Source organism: Pseudoliparis swirei, chromosome 9 (assembly GCF_029220125.1).
Source record: "Pseudoliparis swirei isolate HS2019 ecotype Mariana Trench chromosome 9, NWPU_hadal_v1, whole genome shotgun sequence".
Lineage (NCBI taxonomy): Eukaryota > Metazoa > Chordata > Actinopteri > Perciformes > Liparidae > Pseudoliparis > Pseudoliparis swirei.
In genome coordinates, this window is record NC_079396.1 from 5,729,205 (window position 1) to 5,755,033 (window position 25,829).

At 44.9% G+C, this 25,829-nt stretch overlaps 1 protein-coding gene across 2 annotated transcripts in view; it reads left to right on the forward strand.

The window, feature by feature from the left end:
* Window positions 1-24,848, forward strand: part of ptpn11b (protein tyrosine phosphatase non-receptor type 11b) — a 33,719-nt gene extending 8,871 nt beyond the window's left edge. Inside the window, exons 2-16 of one of the 2 annotated variants that reach the window (XM_056422511.1) lie at window positions 2,477-2,599; window positions 10,525-10,719; window positions 14,822-15,014; window positions 15,118-15,237; window positions 15,398-15,511; window positions 16,862-16,958; window positions 17,174-17,253; window positions 17,450-17,605; window positions 18,062-18,193; window positions 19,271-19,425; window positions 20,883-20,950; window positions 21,042-21,193; window positions 21,874-21,974; window positions 22,074-22,186; window positions 23,164-24,848. In XM_056422511.1, the coding sequence (XP_056278486.1) occupies window positions 2,477-2,599; window positions 10,525-10,719; window positions 14,822-15,014; window positions 15,118-15,237; window positions 15,398-15,511; window positions 16,862-16,958; window positions 17,174-17,253; window positions 17,450-17,605; window positions 18,062-18,193; window positions 19,271-19,425; window positions 20,883-20,950; window positions 21,042-21,193; window positions 21,874-21,974; window positions 22,074-22,161 (1,774 nt within the window). In that variant the 3' untranslated portion in view covers window positions 22,162-22,186; window positions 23,164-24,848. The remainder of the gene's footprint in view (window positions 1-2,476; window positions 2,600-10,524; window positions 10,720-14,821; window positions 15,015-15,117; window positions 15,238-15,397; window positions 15,512-16,861; window positions 16,959-17,173; window positions 17,254-17,449; window positions 17,606-18,061; window positions 18,194-19,270; window positions 19,426-20,882; window positions 20,951-21,041; window positions 21,194-21,873; window positions 21,975-22,073; window positions 22,187-23,163) is intronic. The other variant, XM_056422512.1, reaches the window with a different exon arrangement.
* Window positions 24,849-25,829: the final 981 nt, after the last annotated feature.

Here is a 25,829-nt window from a genome sequence, read left to right on the forward strand (position 1 = left end):
GTGATGGAGGATATTATGAGATTCAGCCCCTTTGCGCCAGCAGAGACCACAACAGTGTTCGCCGACGTTGAAGTAACACGGGGCCTGCTAAGCGGACGCATGGCGTCTTATTTTTATCTCACTGTCATGGGTTTGGCTCACACAGCGTACAAGAAGAGAAGCGCCTAAATACTCGCCCACTGTTCAAGCTTTTCAGATATTATCTCCTCGACATGGGCTTTATGAAGGCGCTCTTGTGTCACCATCTGCCTGGCCTCCGCTGGGCTATATTAATCAATAATACGCCTTTGTAATGGCCACAGGGAGGGGGGGGGGCGAAGAGAGAGAGAGGCTATGATTTAGGATGAGAAATGCACAATTTCCATGACTCATTTGGTCTGTCACCCCCCCCACAAAAGTCTTGTCTTTTTTTGTTTCTTTTTTAATCATTAGCATTTCCATGGATTTGTCTTCCCAAAGAAAATGTGAAGAGCTGCTGGAAAAAAATATGATAGTATTTTAATTAGCCGTCAGGTGACTCATTTTAAATGAGTCTAAAACCTTTTTGATTTTTTGATTTTTTTAATTGAGCTTCGAACGATATGAAATTAGATTTTGTTTACATTTTATTTAACCTTCTATCCAGGATAATCCCATTGAGATTTTGAATTTGTAGTAATTTAAGCTTTTGATAATTGTGGCAGCTGTGTCTGATTTGGCCTCGGCTGCTGGTGATTGGCAATCAGTCAGCAGCTCCCACTTGAGAGTGGAGGGTGAGCAGAGAAAACATGTCTTTGAACAACACCTCGTGCTGTCTGGCGGATCCTTGGTGCTGGTGGGGGAAACCCACGGGTGGCGGCCTCAGGCCTGCTACAATAATATACCTAAATATCTGAGTCGTACCCAAACAGCCTATTATAAAATCAATTGTGCCCTGGAGTGGGAATGGTGCATTGGGTTATCCACCAATGGCACACACAGTAGTTAGGGAGGTTTAACCCAATGATCCCCGCTTAAACATGAGCTTTAAATCCTCACGGCCGATATCCAGACGTTCACTGGGACCGCCGTACCCGCCCGGCTGCCGCTTCAATCTTTTTATGGAGTGATTCGCTCTCCAGACGCGGCGGCAGCGTGAGTGTCTGGTGCCGACGTGTCTGTCTTGACAAACGGTTTGTGAGTAGCTAATGAGGTGAGCGGCGTTGTTCTCCACTACAGACAATCGGTTGCCATACCTGAGAAGTGGATGGGATCAATATTTGCCTGCAGCCTTTTGCAACAGAGGAATCGTTCGCTCTGTGCAGTACCAAAAAATAAGAGGGTGCGCTTCCCCTTTTTTCCCAAACCAGGACAAGACATGCACTGTATGACGTGAGAGAGAGAGAGTTTTTTTTAAACACTTTATTCACATTTTTTAGCTTTTACACAGATTCTTTAAAATAAAGTGCTTTAAAAAATCAGGTTGTTTAAAATAAAAACAAAAACAATAAAAAATAAAACATGTTTTACCTAATAAAAAGTGAGAGAGTGAGAGCAAGTGAGAGAGAGAGCGAGAAAAAGAGAGCGAGAGTGAGAGAGAGAGAAAGAGCGAGACGCTCCATTTATTTACTGATGATTTCTTTATTCCAAGTAAATCTTAGTAATCTTAGTGTCAACAACAGCATGCAACCTGTGTGACGCTGTAGTCATTTATTTTGTATTTAACTAACTAGCTTTTACATCTTTGGTAAATGATGATTTTATGGAATAAACCATTCAAGTAAGCGTAAAGATGAACATTGTTATTAAGCCATAACGACACAGCAGCAGAGTAAATCAAATGCCTCAAATGAGCTATTTTTCCTTTTCTATGTTAATAAAATCCGGCGTTCTGAAGCGATCAGATTCAACGAACACGAGACAAGAAGATCGAGACGCCACGAAGTCATCTCGGTTGAGTTTGTTCTTTGCGCACGTCCTCTTGCAAAGCTGGTCTGGGAGCTGCTCTTATGAACCCACAAAGGCCAATGAAGTGAGTTTACAACACTTCACACCCCCAGAGCTGCTCTGCTCCTGCATATTAGCCGAGTTCCTCCCATTGAAGCTAAATAAAGCCGGAACTAAATAAAGTGTCACCGTCCGAATGCTTTTCTCATTTTGTGTCGTAGTAAAGCTGCTCTTTTAACAATCGAGCGAATGTTTCCATCTGCACTCGAATAAAGCCAGTTTTCGGCTACACGCATGAAACATGAGACATTTCATCCGCCGTGACAGCTGCAGAGGAAATTCTACAAAACGCTTATAGTTGCTTTATAGTTGAGCTAAAATGCAGTTGAAATGCTTGATATTTATAATTTGGCTTTGCATTCAGATTTCTTGTATGAACCTTCAGTCCAATGACGGTGGAGAAAAGGCTTGGATAGCTCTTTTTCACAGGTCTAAAACGGGCATTATAGACAATTTTGGCACGCTTATTTATTTATTTATTTGTCCCCCCCCCCTGTTCACTGCTGTTTAGGTGGTTCCACCCCAACATCACTGGAATCGAGGCAGAGCAGCTCCTGTTGACCCGCGGCGTCCACGGCAGTTTCCTGGCCCGGCCAAGCAAGAGCAACCCGGGGGATTTCACCCTCTCCGTCAGGTAAGGGCCTCGCCCCCACACTCCCTCTTTGGCCCTCTTTGGCCCTCTTTACCTTCGCATTGAAAATGAGGAAGGTTATGTTTTGATCGCCGTGTATTTATTTATTTATTTGTATGCGTGTTACTCGCATAACTCAAAAAATATTAAACCGAATCGCATGAAATTTGGTGGGATGATTGGTTATTATCCGGGGACCATTTGATTAGATTTTGGGATCGATCGGGTCAAAGGTCAATGTCAAGGTCATGAAAAGGTCAAAATCTTCTTTTTACCATAGCGCGGTCAATTTCTATCCAATTGGCATGCAACTAATCGCATTTTCATAATTCAATGCCCAATCTTGTGATATGCGAAGGTATGCGCTCTACCGAGTGCCCGTTCTAGTTGTTTTTGTATCGATTTCTTTTCCCGGCCTCGCTATTCATTAATCGGGACTGTTCCCACCGGTTCAAAGCTCAGCCCTGAGAGCGAACAGCCGCGTCGAGGGGCTGGGTGGGTGACTAGAGAGGTGGAACGCTCCTCTCTCTAATGATATTTGTGACGTTTTCATAGGTTGTTTTTTTATTGTCTTCCAATCCGCTGTTGTTTTCAGTCTGAGAGTGAGGAGGAGGAGGAGGAGGAGGCCGTGCTCCTTTTTGACGGATGCCACATTTTGCCCTTCCGAAAATGGCTGAATTGAATTAGTCCTGCGCGGGTAGTTTTTAAAGGGTGACGTGTTGAATTGGAGATCTGGAATTTGAGATTTGGTAACAAATACGGCCAGAGAGTCACGAACCGGGCGCAGCAGGGTGGCACCGAGGCGAGTCGGCACCAGCACGGCCGAGTGCGGCCCGCGCCCCTGAAGCGCATCTCTCTTTCCCCCGCTGTATAATCGCCGAGTGTTGCAGTAAATGCGGAACTTTTCTGGTAGGTACGAGAACTCTGTGTGATTACAGCGAGCGGGAAACAAACAAAGACGGCAAGAAGAGCGAGTGGGAGGAGTGGCACTTCCCTGGCAACGGAAGCTTTTAAGAGATACATCTGTCCGGCCAAGCGCCTGGAAAAAAGTGTGTGTGTGTGTGTGTGTGACAGTGACGTTGAAGTTAGACCGGCAGCTGCTAGCTGTTAAATAACATTAAAGGGTGAGGGACATGTTAACGCTTTGACCTTCACTGTGGTTTGTGTGTGTGCGGTGTCGTAAATCTCACACACGCGGGCTGGTGAAAGCGGGTCGCAGCCACCGTTTGTGGTCACGGCTTCAACCAACACACGTGCACACAGACACACACAGACGCACACACACAGGCCAAGGGGCTTGTGTGCACAGCCTGCTGGAGAAGGTAGGTCACATTGAGATTAGAGGAAGGAGGAGGCAAGTGGACTTGGTGTTAAAGGGAGACTGAGTTGAGAGTAACACAACAGTTTTCCTCCAGCAGATGAAACATTGAATTCACGAGGAATTAAATTGACCAATGTTCAGTTTAATTCTCTCTTCCAAAAAGGCCCAATTAACCCTCCTGCCGCCTTCGGGTCAATTTGACCCGATTCAATGTTTAACCCTCCTGTTACCTTTATATTTACTGACATATTTTACCCATGGGGTCAATATGACCCCAGCTATTAAAATCTCCAGAAAATTATTAGAATTAATATTGTTTTCCAAGTTTAAGTGTGAGGTACTTTATGTTTGTTTGTTGACTACCGAAAGAACACCGACATTAAACATTGAATCGGGTCAAATTGACCCGAAGGCAACAGGAGGGTTAAACAAAGTGTCAGGTGTTTGTAACTTTTTGAACTAGTAGAATCTAGAACTGGACGTGAGGTTTACATCGATTAATCACATTTACAGGGAACTTATTCTGGCGATTGTAGTTATCTTTTATTTTTTAAGATTTATTTTTATTAACAAACATTTTTATACTGGATATTTGTAGTGAAATAGCATTTACAGTTTGTTATACTGAAAATATTATTTTACAAAAAGAAAATACACAAATGTATAACCTTGTAGAAACACCACACAAGGATGATGGTTTTTTTTATTTTTTTTTTACATAAGATGAAAACAAGGAGAAAACAAAACAAGACAAAACAACACAAAAACATTACACACACTTTTCCCCATCCCACCCCTCCCCTTGTATGGCTCTCAGTTTCCTTTCATTTATACATCTCCACAGTCTCTACACAGTTTACATACACCCATCCGTACACATTTATATCTACATAAACCAATACAGCACTCACAACATATACATCACTGTGGACCCCCCAAAACAAAACCCCAAAAAATAAAATAACCTGCAGCGGGCTTAATTTGACGCCGGTCCAGGAAGGCTCACACCACCATTGTAGTTATCTTGTTGGAAAATCTTATCGTTAACGAACACATTAATCTGTATATCTCGTTTCTCCTCGCCGTATGATTTGGGCATGGTCAAATATTTCAGCACAAAAAAGTTTCCCGTGACAAACAGACGGCCACCATAAAGGTTCGCCGCTCTGCTCCTCGACCCGATAACCGACGTATTGTGCACCGCCGCCGTCGGCGTAAAAAAAACGATATTTCACAAATGATATGAATGTCTCATACATTTCTATAGCCTCATCTTTTAATCTTTCTTTTTTTTTATCCGATTGTTCAGGGGCTTTTTGTGTTTGAAGGCTTTTCACTGCGGCAAACTCAGTCTGTGAAATTTAGGAAATATCGGAACATACTGAAGATAATTACTCAATTATTCTGTATCTACCGAAGCTATTCTTAGCTCGCACACCCTGCTTTCTAACTCAATCTCCAGTACACACACACACACACACAGAGACACACAGTGTCTTATCAGAGCAGAGGCTAATTAGCCAGTCATTAGCCAGGGTTCATCTCACCAAGGCCATTATGAGCGTGATAGTCACTGTGAATGTTCAGATTGTAATGGATGAGGGGAGTCTGCTGCCCCCCCCCCACCCACACGCTCTCACTGACTTATCTGCCCTCCTCTACCCCCCCCCCCCCCTCCTCTTCTTATGTCCGCCACCTCTCTTCTTCTCTGCTCCGCGAGGTGAAGGGAAGAAAAAGACAACTTAAGGCGGAGAGCTTTTCTTTTTTTTTCTTTCTTGAGGGGTTTGAAAATGTAATCAATTCAGAGTTCCAATAACACTCGCAAGAAAAACAGGGAGGAAAAGAAAGTTTGAAGCAGAAAAAAAAGTTTGGCGTGTTACTTATATCCAAGTCCAGAGCAGTCTGGTCAAGTTCTCTCATTTTACATGCTCTTTATTCACTCTAAAGACCCACAGGAGACATTTTAAGGGCAATCTTAAGAGAGAATTCAAGTTCCCACAGGGAGCAAATGGATTTCATTTTAGCCTCCTGTATTATATAATACCAGCTAAGGGTTACTCGTATGTGTTTCCACTGCAGCGAGACTATTTATAGGAAACAAAACATTTCACCATCATTATTGCTAATCACGAAAACTGTTTTCCAAAACGGCATTCTTTTTCGTTTCCCACGAGCCTTCATTAGCATGTTTCAACAGCTCCTTGATTCATGTGTCGGATGGGGAACCTTGTTCTCTGGCGTCGTACTTCCCTCCCCGTGACAACGGGCCCGGTGCAGCCCGCCGCGTGTAGCCTGCTGTCGGGCCGTAGAACAGCCACGCTTAATGTTTAACCCTCCTATTGCCTTTGGGGTCAATTTGACCCCATTCAATGTTTAATGTCTCTAAAAAAATTATTGACACGTTTTTTTTCTTCATATTTCATAACTTTTCCTAATTTATTGGGGACAACTGGAAAAACCTAAAATTCACATGATATGTTTTCAATGTCCTGAACACAACTCGTACGCATCGGTGTTCTTTGGGTTCAATTTGACCCCAGGCTGTTTCTCACTGTGTAAAACATATAAGAACTAGAATGGGCACTCGGTAGAGCGCATACCTTCGCATATCACAAGATTGGGCATTGAATTATGAACATGTTGCCATTAGTTGCATGCAAATTGGATACAAATTGACCGCGCTATGGTAAAAAGAAGATTTTGACCTTTTCATGACCTTGACCTTTGACCTGATCGATCCCAAAATATAATCAAATGGTCCCCGGATAATAACCAATAATCCCACCAAATTTCATGTAATTCGGTTTAATACTTTTTGAGTTATGCGAGTAACACTCATACAAATAAATACATAAATAAATACACGGCGATCAAAACATAAATATCAACTTTTTTATTTATTTAAAGGCTGTTTAGGTAGTCAACAAACAAACAAAGTACCTCACACTTAAACTTGGGAAACAATATTAATTCTAATAATTTTCTGGAGGTTTTAATTGCTGGGGTCAAATTGACCCCGAGGGTAAAAGATGTTCGTACATTTGAAGGTAACAGGAGGGTTAAGTCTGTCCTTTTTTTCCTTTCTTTCTTTTGCATGTACGATTCACCTGATTAAATGTCAGCTGATTTTTTGCGAGCAAGCTGCAACAAATATCTTCAAGTATTTTTTTATATGCAAAGAAAGCATGAGGATACAGAAAACCTTCATGACAGCTGTTGTATGACGGAGCTAATCCGGAGGTTTGTTGTTTACAACTGAATCTTCCTAGCAGCACAATGAGAAGCTCTTGTTTGGTAGTTTTAACCCCTCGATATCGGTCGTCCACTGAGTGAGTCGTCATCGGGGGAAAACTGAAAGACGTCTGATGTTGGTCTCGCCTCTGGGCTCCAATTGCCTAACCTCCAGAAGTGAGCTGAGGAATGATGCGTTGGTTTTATGCCTGTTTTTTTCCGTCCTGTTTTTTCTTCACACCGCCTCAAGGCAAGCTCTCGAGACGGCGAGCACATTTACCTGATGCAACATCTCATATTTTATACTCGACTCCCAACGAGCCTCCTTTTAGGATTCGGGTGAACAAAGTAAACCAGTGTCGTCGTCTGTAGAGACTCGAAAGTGTAATTGTAAATGCAGGCGGAAAAACTTTATCGCCCTCAATTTGATAAGTGCGCCGAGTATAATAAAAGGGATTTCTCAGTGGTTTCAGGCTGTAAAGAATAAAAAAATGTGTATATTCCGGGTCTACACAGTGTGTCTCATCTCATCACTGCATCTAGTTTAGTTTAATCCGACTGATCCAAATACCGGAGAGGCTTCACTGGTTCTGGCTACTATCCTGCACACTGATGTGGTCCGTTACGCTGCAGCCGAGCGACAACGCTGCGTTCACACACAGAGCGCTTCTGCCCTCGATAGGACGCTCGAGGACGAAATTGCCTTGCGTGCATCGGCTGGATTTGTCTTTCCAGTAAAGCAGGACGCCGTCGTATCACCAAAATAATTGCGCAGTAAAGATTGTTCGACCCCACAGCATATCCTGTTCTCTTCTCGTTTTGTTAAAAGTCCGTCTTGCTTGCGCCGATAGGCTCAAATCCGCTTTACATTTTGCATTCTTTTGCACTTAGTCATGGTGTGTTACTCAGCCATCACACACAATACAATATATGACGCCTATATCCAATCTAGTCTACAGTATGACTGAGAAGGCAGAAGGATAACGCTTATATATTCCTGTCCGACATTCTTATCGATTCAGTTGGCCTCAAGAAAATTAAATCTGAAAAGAAAAATATATTTCTTCGATAAAACCACGTTTTACACGTCCTGGTTTTATGGTATCGCCTGTAACAGAAAGCAACATATCCGATATGAATCCCAAAACTTGTGAGCAACACTTAACATCATCAGCATCATCATCATCATCCTCGATGTCGCTGAGAAACGTGCACACCGATTTCGTAAAGTACAGAACTTCAGTCAGGAATAGGAACGAAGCTGATTGGAAAATGAGGCGACTGACTCGTCTAAAAGGCCTCAGTGTTCCAACATAGCTACACTTAAATTTAAACTACAAAAAATATTTTCTGAATTTGTTAATTAATTCATGCACCATGGTAGGATTTAGGAGCCACAACAGGCATCATCTTTGTGTCTTTTTTCTTATTTGCCAGTCACTGTGTTGAGTTATTCGAGTGCATTTTGTTGTGTAGGTTCGTAGGATACAAATAGACCCCGGCATATCTAACAGAGCGATGGATTGTGTCCTGATCTAATCATAGTCACACCTCTTACTCGTCTTCACTAAAGCATGGATAACAGAACATCTGAGGAGACACGAGGCCGACTTCTCTCTGGCAAGAAAACCGCCGTATCATAATAAATCCATAAAGGTTATCTGCTTGAATGAGGCAGAGCGGGGACGGGAATAAAAATCGACTAGGACGTGGTTGGCTCGTTCCAGAGTTAATGCCGTTAAACTCAGGGAGAGAGAAAGAGTGAGAGAGAGAGAAAAGGAAGAGGGGGTTTGGGCCCAAAAGTTGAGGAGACCTGTGGCGCCCTGCCAACAGCCACTCACTGAGCCATAAATCAATTATCAGGACATACTGGGAGATAGGGGTGGTGGAAAGGAGAGAGAGAAAGATAAAGATAGAGAGAGAGCTGGATATATAGGACGGAGCAAAGGAAGGAAAGGATTTACACGATGTTGAGTGGAAGGAAGGAAAGAAGGAACTAAAGGGAAATTCACGAGGACGACGAGAAAAATGGTATAATGTGTGCCGTTTGAAATGACCATTAGACGTAGTCCGTGTGCAGAAGGAGAAGGAGAGAGAGAGGGAGAGAGGGAGGGAGAGAGAGAGAGAGAATGAATTGTGGGTCACGTAGTCCCGGCTGCCTCTGTCGTTTGTCGTCACACTTAAATACGTTTACAGGATGTTTTGTTTACCTCTGCTGGAGAAACATGTCTGAACAAGTCACTGGAGACGGAAAATGGGGGGAAAAATAGTACATTTAGTTCTTCACTTGCTTCCTGGCAACTATATTTTAAAGCATGTGTCTGCGTGTGTGTGTGTGTGTGTGTGTGTGTGAGATGTGTGTGCGTGTGTGTGCGTGTGTCTGAGATGTGTGCGCACGTCTCCAATCCAGTCCGGGGACTTTGAAAATTATGCAAAGTGGAAGCCGACCAAATGTTTTCTGGCTTATCGGCCCGTGCGCTCGGCGGCGGCTGCACGCAATTCTCTCGTATTGTTCTGCAATCACGACACAGCCGTCCTGCAAATATGAAAAACGACAGAGCGTTAAGAAGAAGGGATGATCCCCTCGGTGAGATCTGTGTTGTTTATATTTGCAAAAGTCCTAGAGATAAATCCGCGGTGATAAAAAGGGATCAGTGTTTTTTTTTTTTAATCACTGCGGCTTTGACGCCTCACATTTTTCCCTTCCTGTTGTAGCTTGTGGCACATTTGTTTAAATCATTGTGGTGTCGGCACGGTTACTCTTTTATATTGAACAGTAACGTCCGTGCTATCATTATTTATACAGATTACTCGACGTGCTTTTTGAGAAAAATGAGGAGCAGATGGCTCGTGAAGCTGGAAATGTCGTATTGTATATGAATTCATGCTCTGTGAGTACGCGTGGGCGACAAAGTGGTTACAGGGCGCTCTTGATTTTGTTTGTGTGAGCATGAGAACATGTGTGTGGGTGGCTGTGTGTGTGTGTGCATGTACGATTGTGTTGTTACTGTGTGTTAATGTGTGTGTAATGATTCCTTCTGGTCACATGACATCTATTACACCTGTCCATCCTGGAGAGGGATCCTCCTCAGTTGTTGGTTCTTCCCTTTTTTTTTTTTCCGTGAAAGGGTTGTTTGGGAGTTTTTCCTGATCCGATGTGAGGTCAAAGGTCAGGGATGTCTATATGTACAGATTGTAAAGCCCTCTGAGGCAAATATTGTAATTTGTGAAAATGGGCTATACAAAATAAACTGAATTGAAATTGAGTTGAATGTCAATGTGTGTGTTTTGAGTGTTGTCTGCAGGGTCCACGCGAACAAGAGGAACACACACACACACGCCGTAACTAACTCATGAACTCCATTTCTTCCCACAGGCGCAGCGATGAGGTGACCCACATTAAGATCCAGAACTCGGGCGACTACTACGACCTGTACGGAGGCGAGAAGTTCGCCACGCTGGCCGAGCTGGTGCAGTATTACACGGAACAACAGGACCTGCTGCGCGAGAGGAACGGCCATGTCATCGAGCTCAAGTACCCCCTCAACTGCAAGGACCCCACCTCCGAGAGGTGCCGGCAAAAAACACACACAAACGCACCAACACTCGAGACGCTCGCATACAGCGGAGCGTTTTGGGGCATTTAATAATAGTTGATTAAAGTTCGGCGTGCTCGGGATGCATTTCCAGAACGTTGAGCCCGAAGGCAGCTTTGAGATCTGCGTTTAAAGAAAACAAACTTTATTCTCACGTCTTCACAGTTGAACATTCAGACGGTACATTGTTATGTAAATAGGGAGAAGTAGGAGCAGATCTCCCGTCATGTGTCGGAGGGAACTTTTCTGAGCCATCGCTACAGATTGATATGGTTCAAATTAATATCACAATATTGATATAAATATTCTCCCCGTCCCTATCACCGAGTGGTTGAACAAGTGGTCTTGCAGTGTTCTTGTTAGTACATTGGAGGAATGTGTGAAACTTGAAAAGCAAAATATAGGCACTCGGCATCCCTCTCATCTCCTCTCATCTCCTCTCATCTCCTCTCATCTCCTCTCATCTCCTCATCCCCTTGTGAGTGAGGAGGACGTAGGCTGATAAAAAGTCCTCCGGTATGCGTTTTGTTGAGGCCGGTGTCTCCGTGCATTACTCATCGCCGTGCCCGGCCGGGGGGCCTTTGCACGTAAGGCAGCCGTCAGAGACGATTTATAGGCCGTACCGAATAGTTTGAAGCTTCGAGGCCGCTTTCGTAACATTGAGACTCTAAAAGGAAGAAAAAAAGTGATGTAATCATTTCTTACGACATATTCACTGGTGACTTTAACCACACCACACTGGATAAAGCTCTGCCAACCTTCCATCAATACATAGACTGCCCAACTAAGGAACATAAAAAACTCTGGACTTTGTATGCTAATACTAAGGGCTTTCTACACAGCCCTGCCCCCCCCCCCCCCGTCTGATGATCATGATGGTCTGGTCCGGCTGACATGGTCCTCTGGTGTGAAGGGCTGCGGTGACCACCAGGACTGTGAGGTGGGAGGTGGTCTATACGGCCTAACGGCTACAGGAGACTGCTTCGAGTCAACGGACTGGGGATGCTGTGTGGGACACGGAGGGAGAGGACATGATGACCCCCGACCGTCAATACATCATTCTGTGAACACACCAGCATGCCCATCACGGACTGTGCGCTGCTTCCCCAACAACAAGCCCCTGGATCACCAGGGACCTGAAGGCGCTTCTTAGAAGAAAAGCTGCTCAGGTCTGGAGACAGCAGGAGCTGAGGAAAGCCCAGCGCAACCTGAAGCTCAGGAGGAGGAGGGGACTCCCTGGAGGGGAAGCTGAGGCCAGCTCCACAACAACAACAACAAAGGGGTGTGGTCTGGCATGCAAGAAGAGAGGTGGCTGGCTCAGGGGTGGGAGACAGGGCCAGGGGCCCCCTGGAGGGGAGCGCTGAACTGTTTTTTTTTTTCACAGGTTTCAGTCCACACGTCTCTCCCCAAACACCTCCTCCCCCTCCTCCTCCCCTCCTCCTCCCCCCCCCTGCTGAGCACTCAATAACAATAGCCTCAATAACTCCTCCCTCTCTCTCCTCCCTCTCTGACTGACCAGGTGAGAAGACAGCTGGAGAACCAAAACCAGGCTGAGAGTGAAGAGAATGATGGCATCCTTCCCAGAGTCCTACAGACCTCACCACCCAGCTGTCTGGTGTCCTGCAGCGCACTCTTCAACCTCAGCCTGAGGCTGAGCTGGGGAAGTCCCCGTGCTGTGTCCCTGTCCCAGTGTCCCAGCAAGTCCCCAGAATCTGGCCGCAGGCCTTCCTCCCTCTGCCGCCATGTCTCCGTGGTGATGGATGGGCTGATCTGGTGCTCGGCCCACCTCCGGGCTCCAGTGAAATCATCGATCTGCCATTGGACCTCCCTCTGCTGGCCGGTGGACAGCCTGGAGGGCCTATGGGCAGGCTCATCATCTGCTGCTCAGCCTGTCTGGACTGGATGGAGTGGAACCTCTGTCTCTGTGAGAGTCACTTTCTTAGCATTTAACACCATCCAGCCACTGCTGCTGCTGAGAAGCGGGGTGTGAGTGTGTGTGTCCACCATCCACCACTGATCCTCACAGGCTGACCACAGACCACAGCAGACACAGTTTGTCAGGTGCTGTGTGTGCTGTCTGTGGTGTTGGTCAGAACCCCACAGTCTCCTTCTGTCTCCTTCCTCTTCACCCTGTACACCACTTCCCAGTACAACATGCACGGAGTATGCCAGTATCTGCTGCGGTCTGATTCTGCAGGGATGGTGGGGGAGGAGATGGGGGGGAGAGGAGGAGGAGGGTGGGGGTGTAGTGTAGTTGTTGAGTGATGAGACGATAGACCACCGAGGCGGTGTGAACCGGCCAAGAAGAGAGACAGGTGACTGGAGGGGAGGAGGGAGCTCCTACACCTCTGACTCTCCTGTCCTGGGACGGGACAGGAGTGGAGGAGTGGAAGTACCTGCCCCTCCTCTAGCCCAAGCTCGACTGAACTGGAATCCCACACGTTGTGTAGAAGGGAAGAGAGGAGCTCTTTTTCTTGGAAGTCCAGCAAATCCTCCTGTGTGCAGGGCAAGATCGCGTTTATTCTACAGTCGGCTTTACACCAAGCCATGCACTTTGCCATTGTCTGCTGGGGCAGGGCATCACCTGCCGTCTTGACAGCAGCCGTAACAAACTGGGTGGGGGGGGAGGCTGGCTCCATCGCTGCCAGCTGGAGCACCTGCCTGGAACAGGTGGTGGAGAGGGGTGTGAAGAAACTGTCGTTGAAGAAACAACCCCCCCACCTCCACCACCTCACCCACCTCCAGGAGAGTACTTTCTCCACCAGGCCTCTCCCTCACGCTCCGCTGCCAGAGATGCAGAGAAACATTCCTGCAGCAACTATGAGGCTCTTGCCCAGCAGACCACTTTGCTATCACCCAACCTAACCCTTCTTATTTTTTTGTGTTTTTTTTTTTTTGTTGTTGTATTCTTGTACACTCAAATTAAATTTCCCATTAATAAAGTATATATCTATCTATCTATCTATCTATTCAGCTTGCACTTCTGTCCACCTGCATAAACAGTGGCAGGTACCCAAATGCATCCTCAAAGCAATTAATAATAATAACTATATTTATATAGCACCTTTAAAAACAATGTTTACAAAGTGCTCCACAGAGTCAAAGCAAAACAAGTGGAATAGCAAGAAACCAATATTACATTTAAAAGTATATTTTAAAATTAAAATAAAAAATAAATAAAAAAACGAAATAAATTACAAATAAATTAAAAACAGACAAACTAAATTAGGGGAACCAATGTTCTGCATAAAAAGACTAGATCACTTAAAAGCTGTTCGATAAAAATGGGTTTTAAGAAGTGATTTAAAAGAAGTTACTGATTCTGCAAGCCTTATCCCCTCCGGTAGGTCGTTCTGAAGGGGAGGGCGCTGCCGGTCTGGTCTCGGCTCACCGCTGTCGTCCTTTTCAGAGACGGTGCAGCGAAGCCAGCCGGTCTGAAACAGTCAACACTGACGTTCACCGTGTCTTTGAAACGGTTGCATGTTTCCTTTTGGTGTCCTTTTTGTTTTTTGACCCTGAATGTCCTCGGGCATCACTTTAAGTGGCTGTAATTCTTTGTGAAATGAACATTTTATCAAAATGCCGTTGTTAAAACAATGTGGACTATGTAAAAAGGGATGTTTTCAGCGAAAGAAAGCTTTTAAAACACAATGAACACGAGCTGCTTGGCACAAATCTTCAGACGGACGCAGTTTGAGGCCAGCGGATGAACATAGTGATGCATTGAGCAGCTCAAAGGGCCTGATATTTCCCCCAGGAGTTTTTAGAAGCCAAAATCAGACCTAAAATGAGACTGAATAGTTTGACTTTCTTGAAGAAATGCTCCTTTCTGGATTCTTGTTGTTCTGAGTTTGTACTCGTGATCGTATGCACTAATCGTAAGTCGCTTTGGATAAAAGCGTCTAGTAAATGACGTATCGTGTAATGTAATGAAGACTGGACTTAAATGCAGCTGTTGCCCAGAGACATGACTCCAACTGATTCAGTCACCGCCTAGATGTGTGCATACGCAAAGTATTCTTCAAGTTGTTTACATGCGGTGTCTCATCAAAGTGTGTTCTCTCCCTCCCCGGCCAGGTGGTACCACGGACACCTGGCGGGGCGAGATGCAGAGAAACTGCTCACGGACAAAGGCAAAGCCGGTAGCTTCCTGGTGCGCGAGAGCCAGAGCAAACCGGGCGACTTCGTCCTCTCGGTTCTCACCAACGAGGAGAAACACGACAACGTGGACCGCAAGACCAAGGTCACCCACGTCATGATACGCTCCCAGGTGAGATGACTCTCCCCTCTCACCTGTCGGGCTACGTTAGCCGTCGCAGCTCAAGGAACGCCTCAGACCGGCTGTTACTGACGCTGACCTGTCGATGCTCCAGCAGGACGGTAAATACGACGTGGGCGGCGGTGAGCGGTTCGAGACCCTGGCCGACCTGGTGGATCACTACAAGAAGAACCCCATGGTGGAGAAGAGTGGCATCGTAGTGCACCTCAAACAGGTACGGAAGAGGTCCGGGGAATCTTCTGCCCGATGTCGCAATACGCTGGTTAATTGAAACCGCAATCCAAATTGTGTTTAAAAAAAAATGTTTATAATGAACTACTTTGTTTTCCTCCATTGACTCGTTTTCATTTTTCCGTGTGCCAACGTGACGACAGCCGTTTAACGCCACGAGGATAAACGCAGCCAACATTGAGAACCGGGTACGAGAGCTCAACAAAGTAGCGGACAACTCGGAAAAACCCAAACAGGGATTCTGGGAAGAATTTGAGGTACGTAGCCTGAAGAGGACCAGCGCCAGAATCATGCAATGGGGATTTGCTTTTCTTAACCGTCCTGTTACCTTTCGGGTCAATTTGACCCCATTCAATGTTAAATGTTGGTGTTCTTTCGGGTCAATTTGACCCCAGGCGGTTTTTCACTGTGTCAAACATATAAGAAATATCAACTTTTGTATATATTTAAAGGGCTATTTAGGTAGTCAACAAACAAACAAACATAAAGTACTTCACACTTAAACTTGGGAAACAATATTAATTCTAATAATTTTCTGGAGGTTTTAATTGCTGGGGTCAAATTGACCCCGATGGTAAAATATGTTAGTAAATGTAAAGGTAACAGGAGGGTTAAAGACGTATCGGCAGGTCGGCTAAAGTCTGAATTTTGTTGATAATTTTAGAATTCGAGTCACTTTAGGTTCAAGAGTTTTATATATTTAAAAAATATATTTCATTCCAGATTTTAATTCTAAATTTGATGTCTTTCTTGCTTTTCCAGTAACACAGGAGTAAACAGTATTTCCATCACGGTCCTTTGTCATATACATTTCATATTATACTGTAGTTTATTTTATATAGCCCAATATCATAAATTACGAATTTGCCTCGGAGGTCTTTACAATCGGTACACAGACAACGTCCCTGTCCCAGGACCTCACCCTCACATAAACTTCTATCAGTTATACATATCACATAAAATATGATTTTGTATGTAATGGCCCAAAGTAAAGATCGTAGTTTTGGGTGATTTCCTACCCCTGGGTTAAAAACTTTGTTGAGGTACAAATCCTTTCCAAATGAATTAAAATCACCTTACTTCCTCTGTGCTGAAGCGGGTGAGGGTGACACAATATTATGCCAGATGAGCTATTATCTGGCTTTATTTTAGGGCAAATATCTGCTCACCTTACTACGTCTAAAGAACTTTAGATGAATGTACGAATGCATCCAAAATGAATTCCCGGAGAGGGAATGACGGAAGTGTCCTGAAACTCTTTTCTCTCTGTTTCTGCTCACACACTCCAGGGTGACCCCTACTGCATTAAATGCCCATTACACTTTTCAAACGCAGAATTAAATGTTCCCTTCGCACCAAGCAAAAAATGATGTTCAAATTCAGTGTTTCTCCAACCCAAAATGCAACTGTGTTCTTCTCGGCCTGTGTCAGCGCATTGCTGTGTCTCTTGCTGAATTGCAGCCACCTGTTGATCAGGGGAATTGTGTGAAACCACTGCCAGGAATGTCTGCTCTATAGTCCACTAGAGAGTCTAAAACCTCCGAATTAATAGTTTCTTAAAACCGTCTGGCTTTCTAATTAGTTCCTCTCTCATCTTCGACTCCCAGGTACTTCAGCAGCAGGAGTGCAAACTGCTTTATCCCCGGAAAGAAGGCCAGAAGCCAGAAAACAAGAGTAAAAACAGATACAAGAACATCCTCCCCTGTGAGTCACGCAGCGCCGCTTCCTGTCTCTCCCACTTCCTGTGGAAAGAATGACACAAATATGCATCAGACAACATGGAGGCCTCAGCAGAGTGTGAACATCTCCGCTCTGATAGCTCGCAGCCTCTCAATTGACATTTAGTTTTGAAACAAACAACAACAACAAAACACTGTGCATGATCTCAGAAAACGGTCACAGTTTGACTTGTTTTTCAGTCGACACGACTCGGGTGGAACTCAGGGAGACGGATCCAGATGTCCCCGGTTCAGACTACATCAACGCCAACTACATCAGAGTGAGTACGCCCGGCCGTCCATCGGTAACGGTAGATTCCCAAAAGATGCCGTTGATGCAGAATGTTCACGTAAAAATGAATCGCCAAAGTCATACATCTATCACCCAGTACAATAAACAACCTATTTAATAAGCAGCGTGACTCTAGTGTGTCCGCGGCGTGCCTAATCCAACGCGTCATTGCCTGATCCCTCCAGAGTCTGCACGATGAGGGGAGCCTCGTGGACGCAGGCAAGGTTTTCATCGCCACCCAAGGGTGCCTGCAGAACACGGTCGTCGACTTCTGGAAGATGGTGTATCAGGAGAACACGCACGTCATCGTCATGACCACGAAGGAGGTCGAGCGGGGGCGGGTGAGCAACCGGCGCCGAGCTTCCGCCGACACACAACCGCTTGTAGTTCAGCCGAGGGCCTGTAAAAGATCATAATAATCATAATAATAATAATAACTTTATTTATATAGCTCCTTTAAAAACGAAGTTTACAAAGTGCTCTACAGAGAATCAAGGCAAAACAAATAGAATAGTAAGATACAAATATAAAATTAAATAAAAAACAGGCAAACTAAATTAGGGGAACCAAAGAACTGCATAAAAGGACGACATCACTTAAAAGCTGTTCTATGAAAATTAGTTTTAAGAAGTGATAATGACCCGTATGCATTATGTTGTACACGAGAGGTAAGCTCACTGAAAAGAAATGTTTCTGTGAATTATGTTTCCGAGCAAGTAGCCTTTTCTTTTCTCACCCCAACTCTTTTATTTATGTATTGAGTGTGTTTGTGCGTGTGTGCGTCCCTTCCGATTTAGAACAAGTGTGTCCGCTACTGGCCCGACCTCCACGGCACGAAGGAGTTCGGGAAGGTGCTGGTGAGGAATGTGGACGAGCGGCCCGCGCAAGACTACATCCTGAGGAAGCTGGAAGTGACCCGTCTGGACCGGGTAGGGAACGCCGTGTGCTCAATCAGAGCTGGCCCACTGACCTGGGGTCAGATCATCACGCCCATCTCTCACACACACACACATGATCCTACAGCACACGCCCGTGTTTACTCAAAGATCAACTGCACGCATCTCATGAATAGCAAATATAGGAAAGGGTAGAAGATGGCAGAAGAGACACGGTTCTCTTGCTTGCCAGGGAATAAGATCAAAAGAGCATTCGGCTTTAAAGTTGTTCTTTCATTCAAAAGGGAGGATTTGATATTGGTTTGTAATGTCTGAGATTAAGCTGGCGATATTGGTTTTCCAAAAAAAATGCCCCCCGCACCCCAAGCGATGCTTCTTGCTAACCTTTGTGTTCTGGTGAGTCACCGCTACACACACCACAAGTTTGCTTACACGTCACTCACTCTCAAGAACTCCTGTCAATCTCCTGGACCAGCAAGAGCCTCGGGTGGACAGCGCCGTCCTTCCACGTTGACATGAGGCATGTTTTATTTATACTGGTCAAAGGAAGGGGCTTGTGATCCGTTTGTTCAGACTGGTCCAACATTTTGGTCCCTCCGCTGTAAGAAATTGGGGCCAGAATCCACAAATCCCCTTTTTTTGTAACAAAAAAACATTTTCCAGCATCCTCGGCTGCTCGCCGCACCGGCGTGACCGCAAAGCTGCTGCAACTGAAACGGAGTCTGCATGCGACCACCAGAGAGTATCCCTTCATTACAGGACAGCAAGTCAACGGCAACACAAAGAGGACACTTTGGAGTGACTGGGATTTTGGAAAGAAAAAAAAAACTATTTTAAAAACACTTGAATTGGCTCATTTAGTATACTATTCCTTTCTGTAAGCCTTTTAATGAGCACTGCAGATCCATAGTAGGGAGGAGGAGGAAGGAGGAAGAGGGAAGAGGGAAGAGGGAAGAGGGAGGAGGGAGGAGGGAGGAGGGAAGAGGGAAGAGGGAAGAGGGAGGAGGGAAGAGGGAGGAGGGAAGAGGGAAGAGGGAGGAGGGAAGAGAACATATGTTACATACCCAAAGTAAACATCATTCAAGTTAAAATAAAGCCTTTGTCTTGTAGAAGGAGCCTCTGAGGTACATCTGGCACTACCAGTACCTGAGCTGGCCGGACCACGGCGTGCCCAATGAGCCCGGCGGCGTCCTCTGGTTCCTGGAGGAGGTCAACCGCACCCAGAGCACCATTCCAGACACCGGGCCCATCGTCGTCCACTGCAGGTACAGCCACAGAAACTGGTCACGGGGTTCGGTCCCGAGTTAAGTACGGTCGGGTCGGGTAGAAGGAGCGGTCATACGGCCAGAAGGTTTGGTCCGAAGGTAATAATTGCGTTACGAGGGATAAGTTGCAAAGACACACCTGGATCTGTGGACTTCTAGAAGTAGATGAAAACAGGAGAGTTGGCTCAAAAGGTTTGAGACCCAGCAGAGTCCATCTGGTCCTCCACTGGAGTTACATCTAATCCAGCAGGCAAGTACCTGAACCATGTGCAAGCATCTGTGTGTGTGTGTGTGTATACACACGCCCACACACACACACACACACCTGCACATGTGTAAACACACAGGGGATTTCCCGTTTGGGTGAGCCCCTCCGTGTGGGTCGCTGTTTGCTCGTCTCCTTTTTGTCCTTCTCTGTGTCGACTCCCGCTTTCATCAACATGGCAAGAATTATGGCGCTCGCTATATGAACGGATGAAATTAGGATTTAATTTGCCACTTGGGTGCGCTATAATTAAGGTTAATACTTTTCCCTACTTACCGGCATTACGTCTACGCTAAACTAGCGCCATAAAAACCTGATTTTAGGACCACTAACTAATCAGCAGGAACTATTTGAAATGGCACAATCTAAATTGGTTATGCTATAGTCAGTATTTATGTATTGTTTTATTATTTATTTCATAGCAGACGGGTGACTGTTTGTAATAATACACGTTATTGGTATAGCAGCTCTCGTACAATATATGCAGCCCGAGTGCTTTACGATGAATAATAATAGACTTTTAAACATAAAATAGGGATGGAATGCCATCATTAATTTGAAATAAGGTGGAAAAATAACACACTTGATTTTAAATATAATTAAAGTAGAAATGGAATACATGGATGCAAAAAGACAACACAAAGAAAAAACCACTGGATAATGACTTTAATACCAAGATCAGCAGCAGTGTGCACCCACATCAATACAAACTGCAGCAGCATCAACGGTCTCCGTTCTCGTCTTCTGTCCATCGGTCATGGAAAACCCGGAAAAGTCCTTGAATTAAAAAAATGGTTATTTCCATCTCTGAAAAAAGTCCTTGAAAAAAATGTAATCCCAAAAGTTTTGGAAAAGTCATGGACATGTTATATTCATATGTTCATTCATGCAGTTTGATTAAAAGAATAAACCTTTATATAAATATGTTTTCTTTTAATCCAACTTATTGTCTCTCATTCAGTTGTGTCTTTTAAGGTATACTCGCGTAAACACCGACATTTCATAAAATGTTTGGTCATGTAAATTTAAGTAAGTCATGAAAATCCATTGAACCCTGGGTCTTGACGCTAATGTAACACTCTCCACAACTATCTGGATCAAATCAAATATGCTGTTTTATTAGTAAGTACTTTGATTTGTCTCCTTGACACTAACAATCATTCCCTTGTTGACCCCCCCCCCCCCCCCGCAGTGCAGGCATCGGCAGGACGGGCACCATTATCGTCATCGACATCCTAATTGATGTGATCAACCGCCAAGGTGGGAGACTGGAATAATGAAACGTATCGTGAAATCTCAACGCTGTTTCTCTCGCTAACTTCTGGACGTGTGCGTTCACGCTCGTGTTTAGGTCTAGATTGCGACATCGACGTGCCGAAGACCATCCAGAGGGTGAGGCAGCAGCGGTCGGGCATGGTGCAGACTGAAGCCCAGTATAAGTTCATCTACATGGCGGTGCAGCAGTACATAGACACCGCTCAGAAGAGACTGGAGGAGGAGCAGGTACTGCAGCAACATGAACAAAGACAGTTTGAAAGCCCTCACAAACTGTCTGTTAAGACCTGTGGGGTGGCTGGGGGGCATGGTTAGACTCAGCTGTGGAGGTGTGTGGGGGGGTGGCTCAGGGAACAGGTGCCGGGAATAAGCCTAATTGGCCTCAGCTGCAGGGGATCAGGGATTAGTGTCTACCCTATCAAGGTTCAAGGTTTTTTATTTGCTTTATGTGCCTAGACCAACAGTCCAGACACATTGGAATTGATTTGCAGGGCTCTCCGAATAAACAGAGGTACAAACACACTATAATAAGAAGAAGAAGAAGAAAGGTTATCAACATAAAAAAGGAGAGGGCAGAGGTTAATACATAGATAAATAGTCTTGTGCTGTTCCTAGCTTTTGAAAAGACAAAGTGGAAAGGGGGCAGTTATATGGGGATATTGCACATTTTCAGGTGTTGGGGGAAGGTTATGTGGGGATATTGCACAGATTGGACGATTGCACATTTTCACAGATGGTACACATTTCTCAATACTTCTGTTTTGCCATCAGTATGACTGGCAGGGAAGAAACTTTTTGGAAAAATGTGTCGTGAAACCCGCATGTGACCGCCTAGAACCTGTTACAACCTGGATGTACTTTTAAATAGTCTCGTTACCGAGTCTGATTCATGTGTCGTCCCGTTGCAGAGGAATAAGCTGAAGGAGAGGGAATATTCTAATATCCAGTATCCCCAGACGACCAACTCGAGGCCCAAGCCCAACGTGGCGTCGTCGCGCTCCTCTTCCGTGTAAGTGCGACGGATTTTGAACATGTGATCGCAGAACATGGAGCCGAAAAACGGGCTTGGAGTTGAACCGTGAATGTCTCTGCTGTGTCGCTGCTGTAGGGTGACAAACGCTGACTCGTCGAGCGTGTACGAGAACATCAACTTCAAGAGCCCTCAGACGTCTTTTAGCAGCAACACCAGGAGATGAACCGCATCTCTCTGACTGCCGCTCTGTAAGTACTTCACAAATAGTTTGCACTGTGGCAAAAATACATTCGGATATAAACTCTTTTGTTTAAAAAAAGAAAAAAAAGAAGCGGCATTCAAACAAGCTTTTGTCTCGTAAAAATGAACAGAGTCTTTACAAAGGTTAAAAAAAAAGAAGAAGTCCGCAAGCTAGTCAACATGGAATAATGCTGGATATTTTTATTTTTTTATGTCAATGTTTTATGTGGAAGAACATGTGCTCAAAGCTCCTGCATACATAAGCACGGAGGGTTAAGTGTCTTCCAGTGAGTCAAATTCATTAAACACGGGTGATCTTTTCTTTATTTTTACCTTCGCATTGAAAATGTGGAAGGTTATGTTTTGATCGCCGTGTATTTATTTATTTGTATGCGTGTTACTCGCATAACACAAAAAGTATTAAACCGAATCGCATGAAATTTGGTGGGATGATTGGTTATTATCCGGGGACCATTTGATTAGATTTTGGGATCAATTGGGTCAAAGGTCAAGGTCATGAAAAGGTCAACATCTTCTTTTTACCATAGCACGGTCAATTTTTATCCAATTGGCAACTAATGCCAACATGTTCATAATTCAATGCCCAATCTTGTGATATGCGAAGGTCTGCGCTCTACCGAGTGCCCGTTCTAGTTCAACAGTGTTATAGTGACAAATTCACATTTGTTGATTTTTATTTTCATTTTTTGGGAGGTTGTTTAAAGAGACGGTTGTGTATCATAAAAGCAATAAAGAAGTATAAACGTACTAAATGAGCCTGATTACGTCGCCCTATCAACCTCCCATTCAACGGCACTAAAGGTTCATGAAAGCGTGTAAAGCACTTCCAACCATAAACTAGAATAATTCCAAATCCACACACTCCAGATAAGCCGGCGGTGCAGAACGCGCCGAGTAAATGCCGCCGGGCCTGAAGTCCGCCGGGTCCCCAGAATTCATGTCCGTCTGTCTGTGTTCGCTTCAGTTCCAGCAGAGACGTCGTCGCCGCATCGGCGAACAGAAGCGCCCGCGACGGGAGCGCGTCGCTCCGCCGACGCCAGCGGAGCCGACCCGGCCCGGGCCGGAGGGCGGGTGAGCCGCCCCCGTCCTGCTGGACCTCCCCGCACCGGAGAGGATGCCTCCACAGCGTGGCGCTGCTCGCTCAGGGCCCCTGGCCCCTCTCTTTCTCCACCCCAGCCTCCCCCTCTCTTAACCAGCGCAAGTGCCTTGTCACGAGATGTGTGTCCCCCCCCCACACACACACACCCACACACACACACCTGCTGTTACATCTCTACTGTTACGACTTTCCGAGTTCCGGGAATCCAATTTTGACGCGAGACACCAAGAGGGATATGAAACACTGAGGCCCGGCAAGCAAGCGCCAGCTCCTTCCAAAAACAAAATTGACACAATTATTTCAGGTCTCTTATATGTCTATATATGTTCTTTTTTGAAGATGTGACTGATTGTGCTTCTTTTGTTGTTGTCAAAGAGTTGTGGAGTATGTAACCTGCTGCAAATCAGACATTCTGTCCTCCAACATTTCTGGTTTAATACTTCTTGTGGTTATTGTCGTCTGAACTCGGCCTCCAGCTGGCCCCCCCTTCGAGTGTAAACTCATCTATGAAAATGTTCAGTTTTTATCATTTCTTTGTGGTTTAAATTAATAGTCTCTGTATCAAAACTATTAGTATCAACTGAAGTGGAAAAGCACGATTGTCGTCTGCTTTGCCTGTAGATTGTAAAAGTAGTTTGTAGGTGGGGAGGATTCCCGAACGGACGTTTGGAGTCGAGCTTCGCTCTCGCTCTTCGCTCGTCGTCCTCGTTAATCGCCACGTCGGATGCAGCTCAACATCTGTCGGAGGAGATCGTTGCAAGGAGACAAGGGAAAGGGGGGGGGGGGTTACAGTGGGGGGCCAGATGGCCATCCGCCTGAGAGATTGAAGTATAGATTTGACTCCAAAAAGTAATTTAGAAGACAGACATAATCCGACAGACGGTGGGGGGAGAGTAAGCCGACGTCACGAAGGTGGCGCCGTGGAGCACTGAGCCCCTCTGCGCCGTCTGGCAGGTTGTTTGCTATTTTTAGCCTGCGGGGTCGCCACCCAAATATCCCACTGATACAATTGAAATCCGAACCGAGCGCTTTTTTTAAAAAAAACGTAATGGCGTAATATCCTGAAGTCCAATGTTCATGATAATGTGCATTTCGTCTACCTTTTTTTATTTTATTAAATATATATATATTTTTAAAGCTTGAATGAGTTGCACCTTGTGCTCGGACCATTCCTCCTCCTCCACCAAGCAGGTCAAGGGCGCTGGAGGTGGACTCGCCTTGTTTTATAGGCCAGCTTCTGCTAGTTTGGAGACGAGTGTAATCGGAACGCCGCTCTCCGATGAACATTTCTACCCGTCGACCTTGAGGGCGCCGTTGATGTCAAGCAATAGCTGTCGTATCGTCCTGTGTGAAGAGCAAGAGCCGTTGAAAAAAAACACACACAAAAAAACACTCACAAGCACAGAGTGGTATTTATTAAGTCTCGTCTCTGTCCAGATGTCCGTCACATGCCCGTCGGCATGACGATCTTCCCCGGTATACATGGTTGCCGATGTGTGTTTTTAATGGTTGATTCCGTTTGTGAATAAAAAGCTGTGTATGAAGTGTGAGCCGCTGACGTCAGTGACTGTGTATGCTGCACCACTTGAGTTTGGACAATTAAGACTTTTTAGATTTGTCTTTTTCTCTTCTTTTTTCCCCCCCTCTAAACTGTGATTTTGCTCATTTCTGTTGTGTTTTGCTTGTGAACCCAGTTTTTTATTTTCTTTTTCCAGTGTTCGTACGGTCATGGAAAACCTGGAAAAGTCATGGAACTTTAAAATGGTCATTTCCAGGCCTGGAAAAGTCCTGGAAAAAACTTAAATAATAAAGGTTTTGGAAAAGTCGACATTGAACTTTAAAATGGTCATTTTCAGGCCTGGAAAAGTCCTGGAAAAAACTTAAATCATAAAGGTTTTGGAAAAGTCATGGAAAACCTGGAAAAGTCATGGAACTTTAAAATGATCATTTTCAGGCCTGGAAAAGTCCTGGAAAAAACTTAAATCATAAAGGTTTTGGAAAAGTCATGGACATTTGTTATAATCACATGTTGATTCACACCGAGTTTGAAATAATTAATGTTTTTTAAAGAAAGACGCTCAAAATACAAGCCGGCGTACGCTCTCAATACACAACATTTTCTAAAATGTTCATGTTTATACCGAGATTTCAGTTTGGTCATGGAAATTTGGTTTAAAGTCCTGGAAAAGTCTTGGAAAAGTCCTGGAAATCCATTGGTCAAAATGTGTAAGAACCCTGTTTTTTCCTACTCCGGTGAAGACAAATGACAAATCTAGTTTTTGGAGAGAAAAAAAGTTCCCGTTCCCAAATGTGAATAAAAAAAGATAAATGTATAAATGAAGCGGAGCAGCAGTTGACGCTTGAAGCCACCGTGTTCCTCGGTTGGACCGAGAATATCGCTCAATGAGCATGAGTCGGCTAATGTTCATATTGAGAAAGCGAGTCGGGAAATGAGTTCCAGAAAAACACAATTGTAAACGATAACGACACTGAGGCTAATTTGTGGTATTGGGCGATATAAATTAAACTGA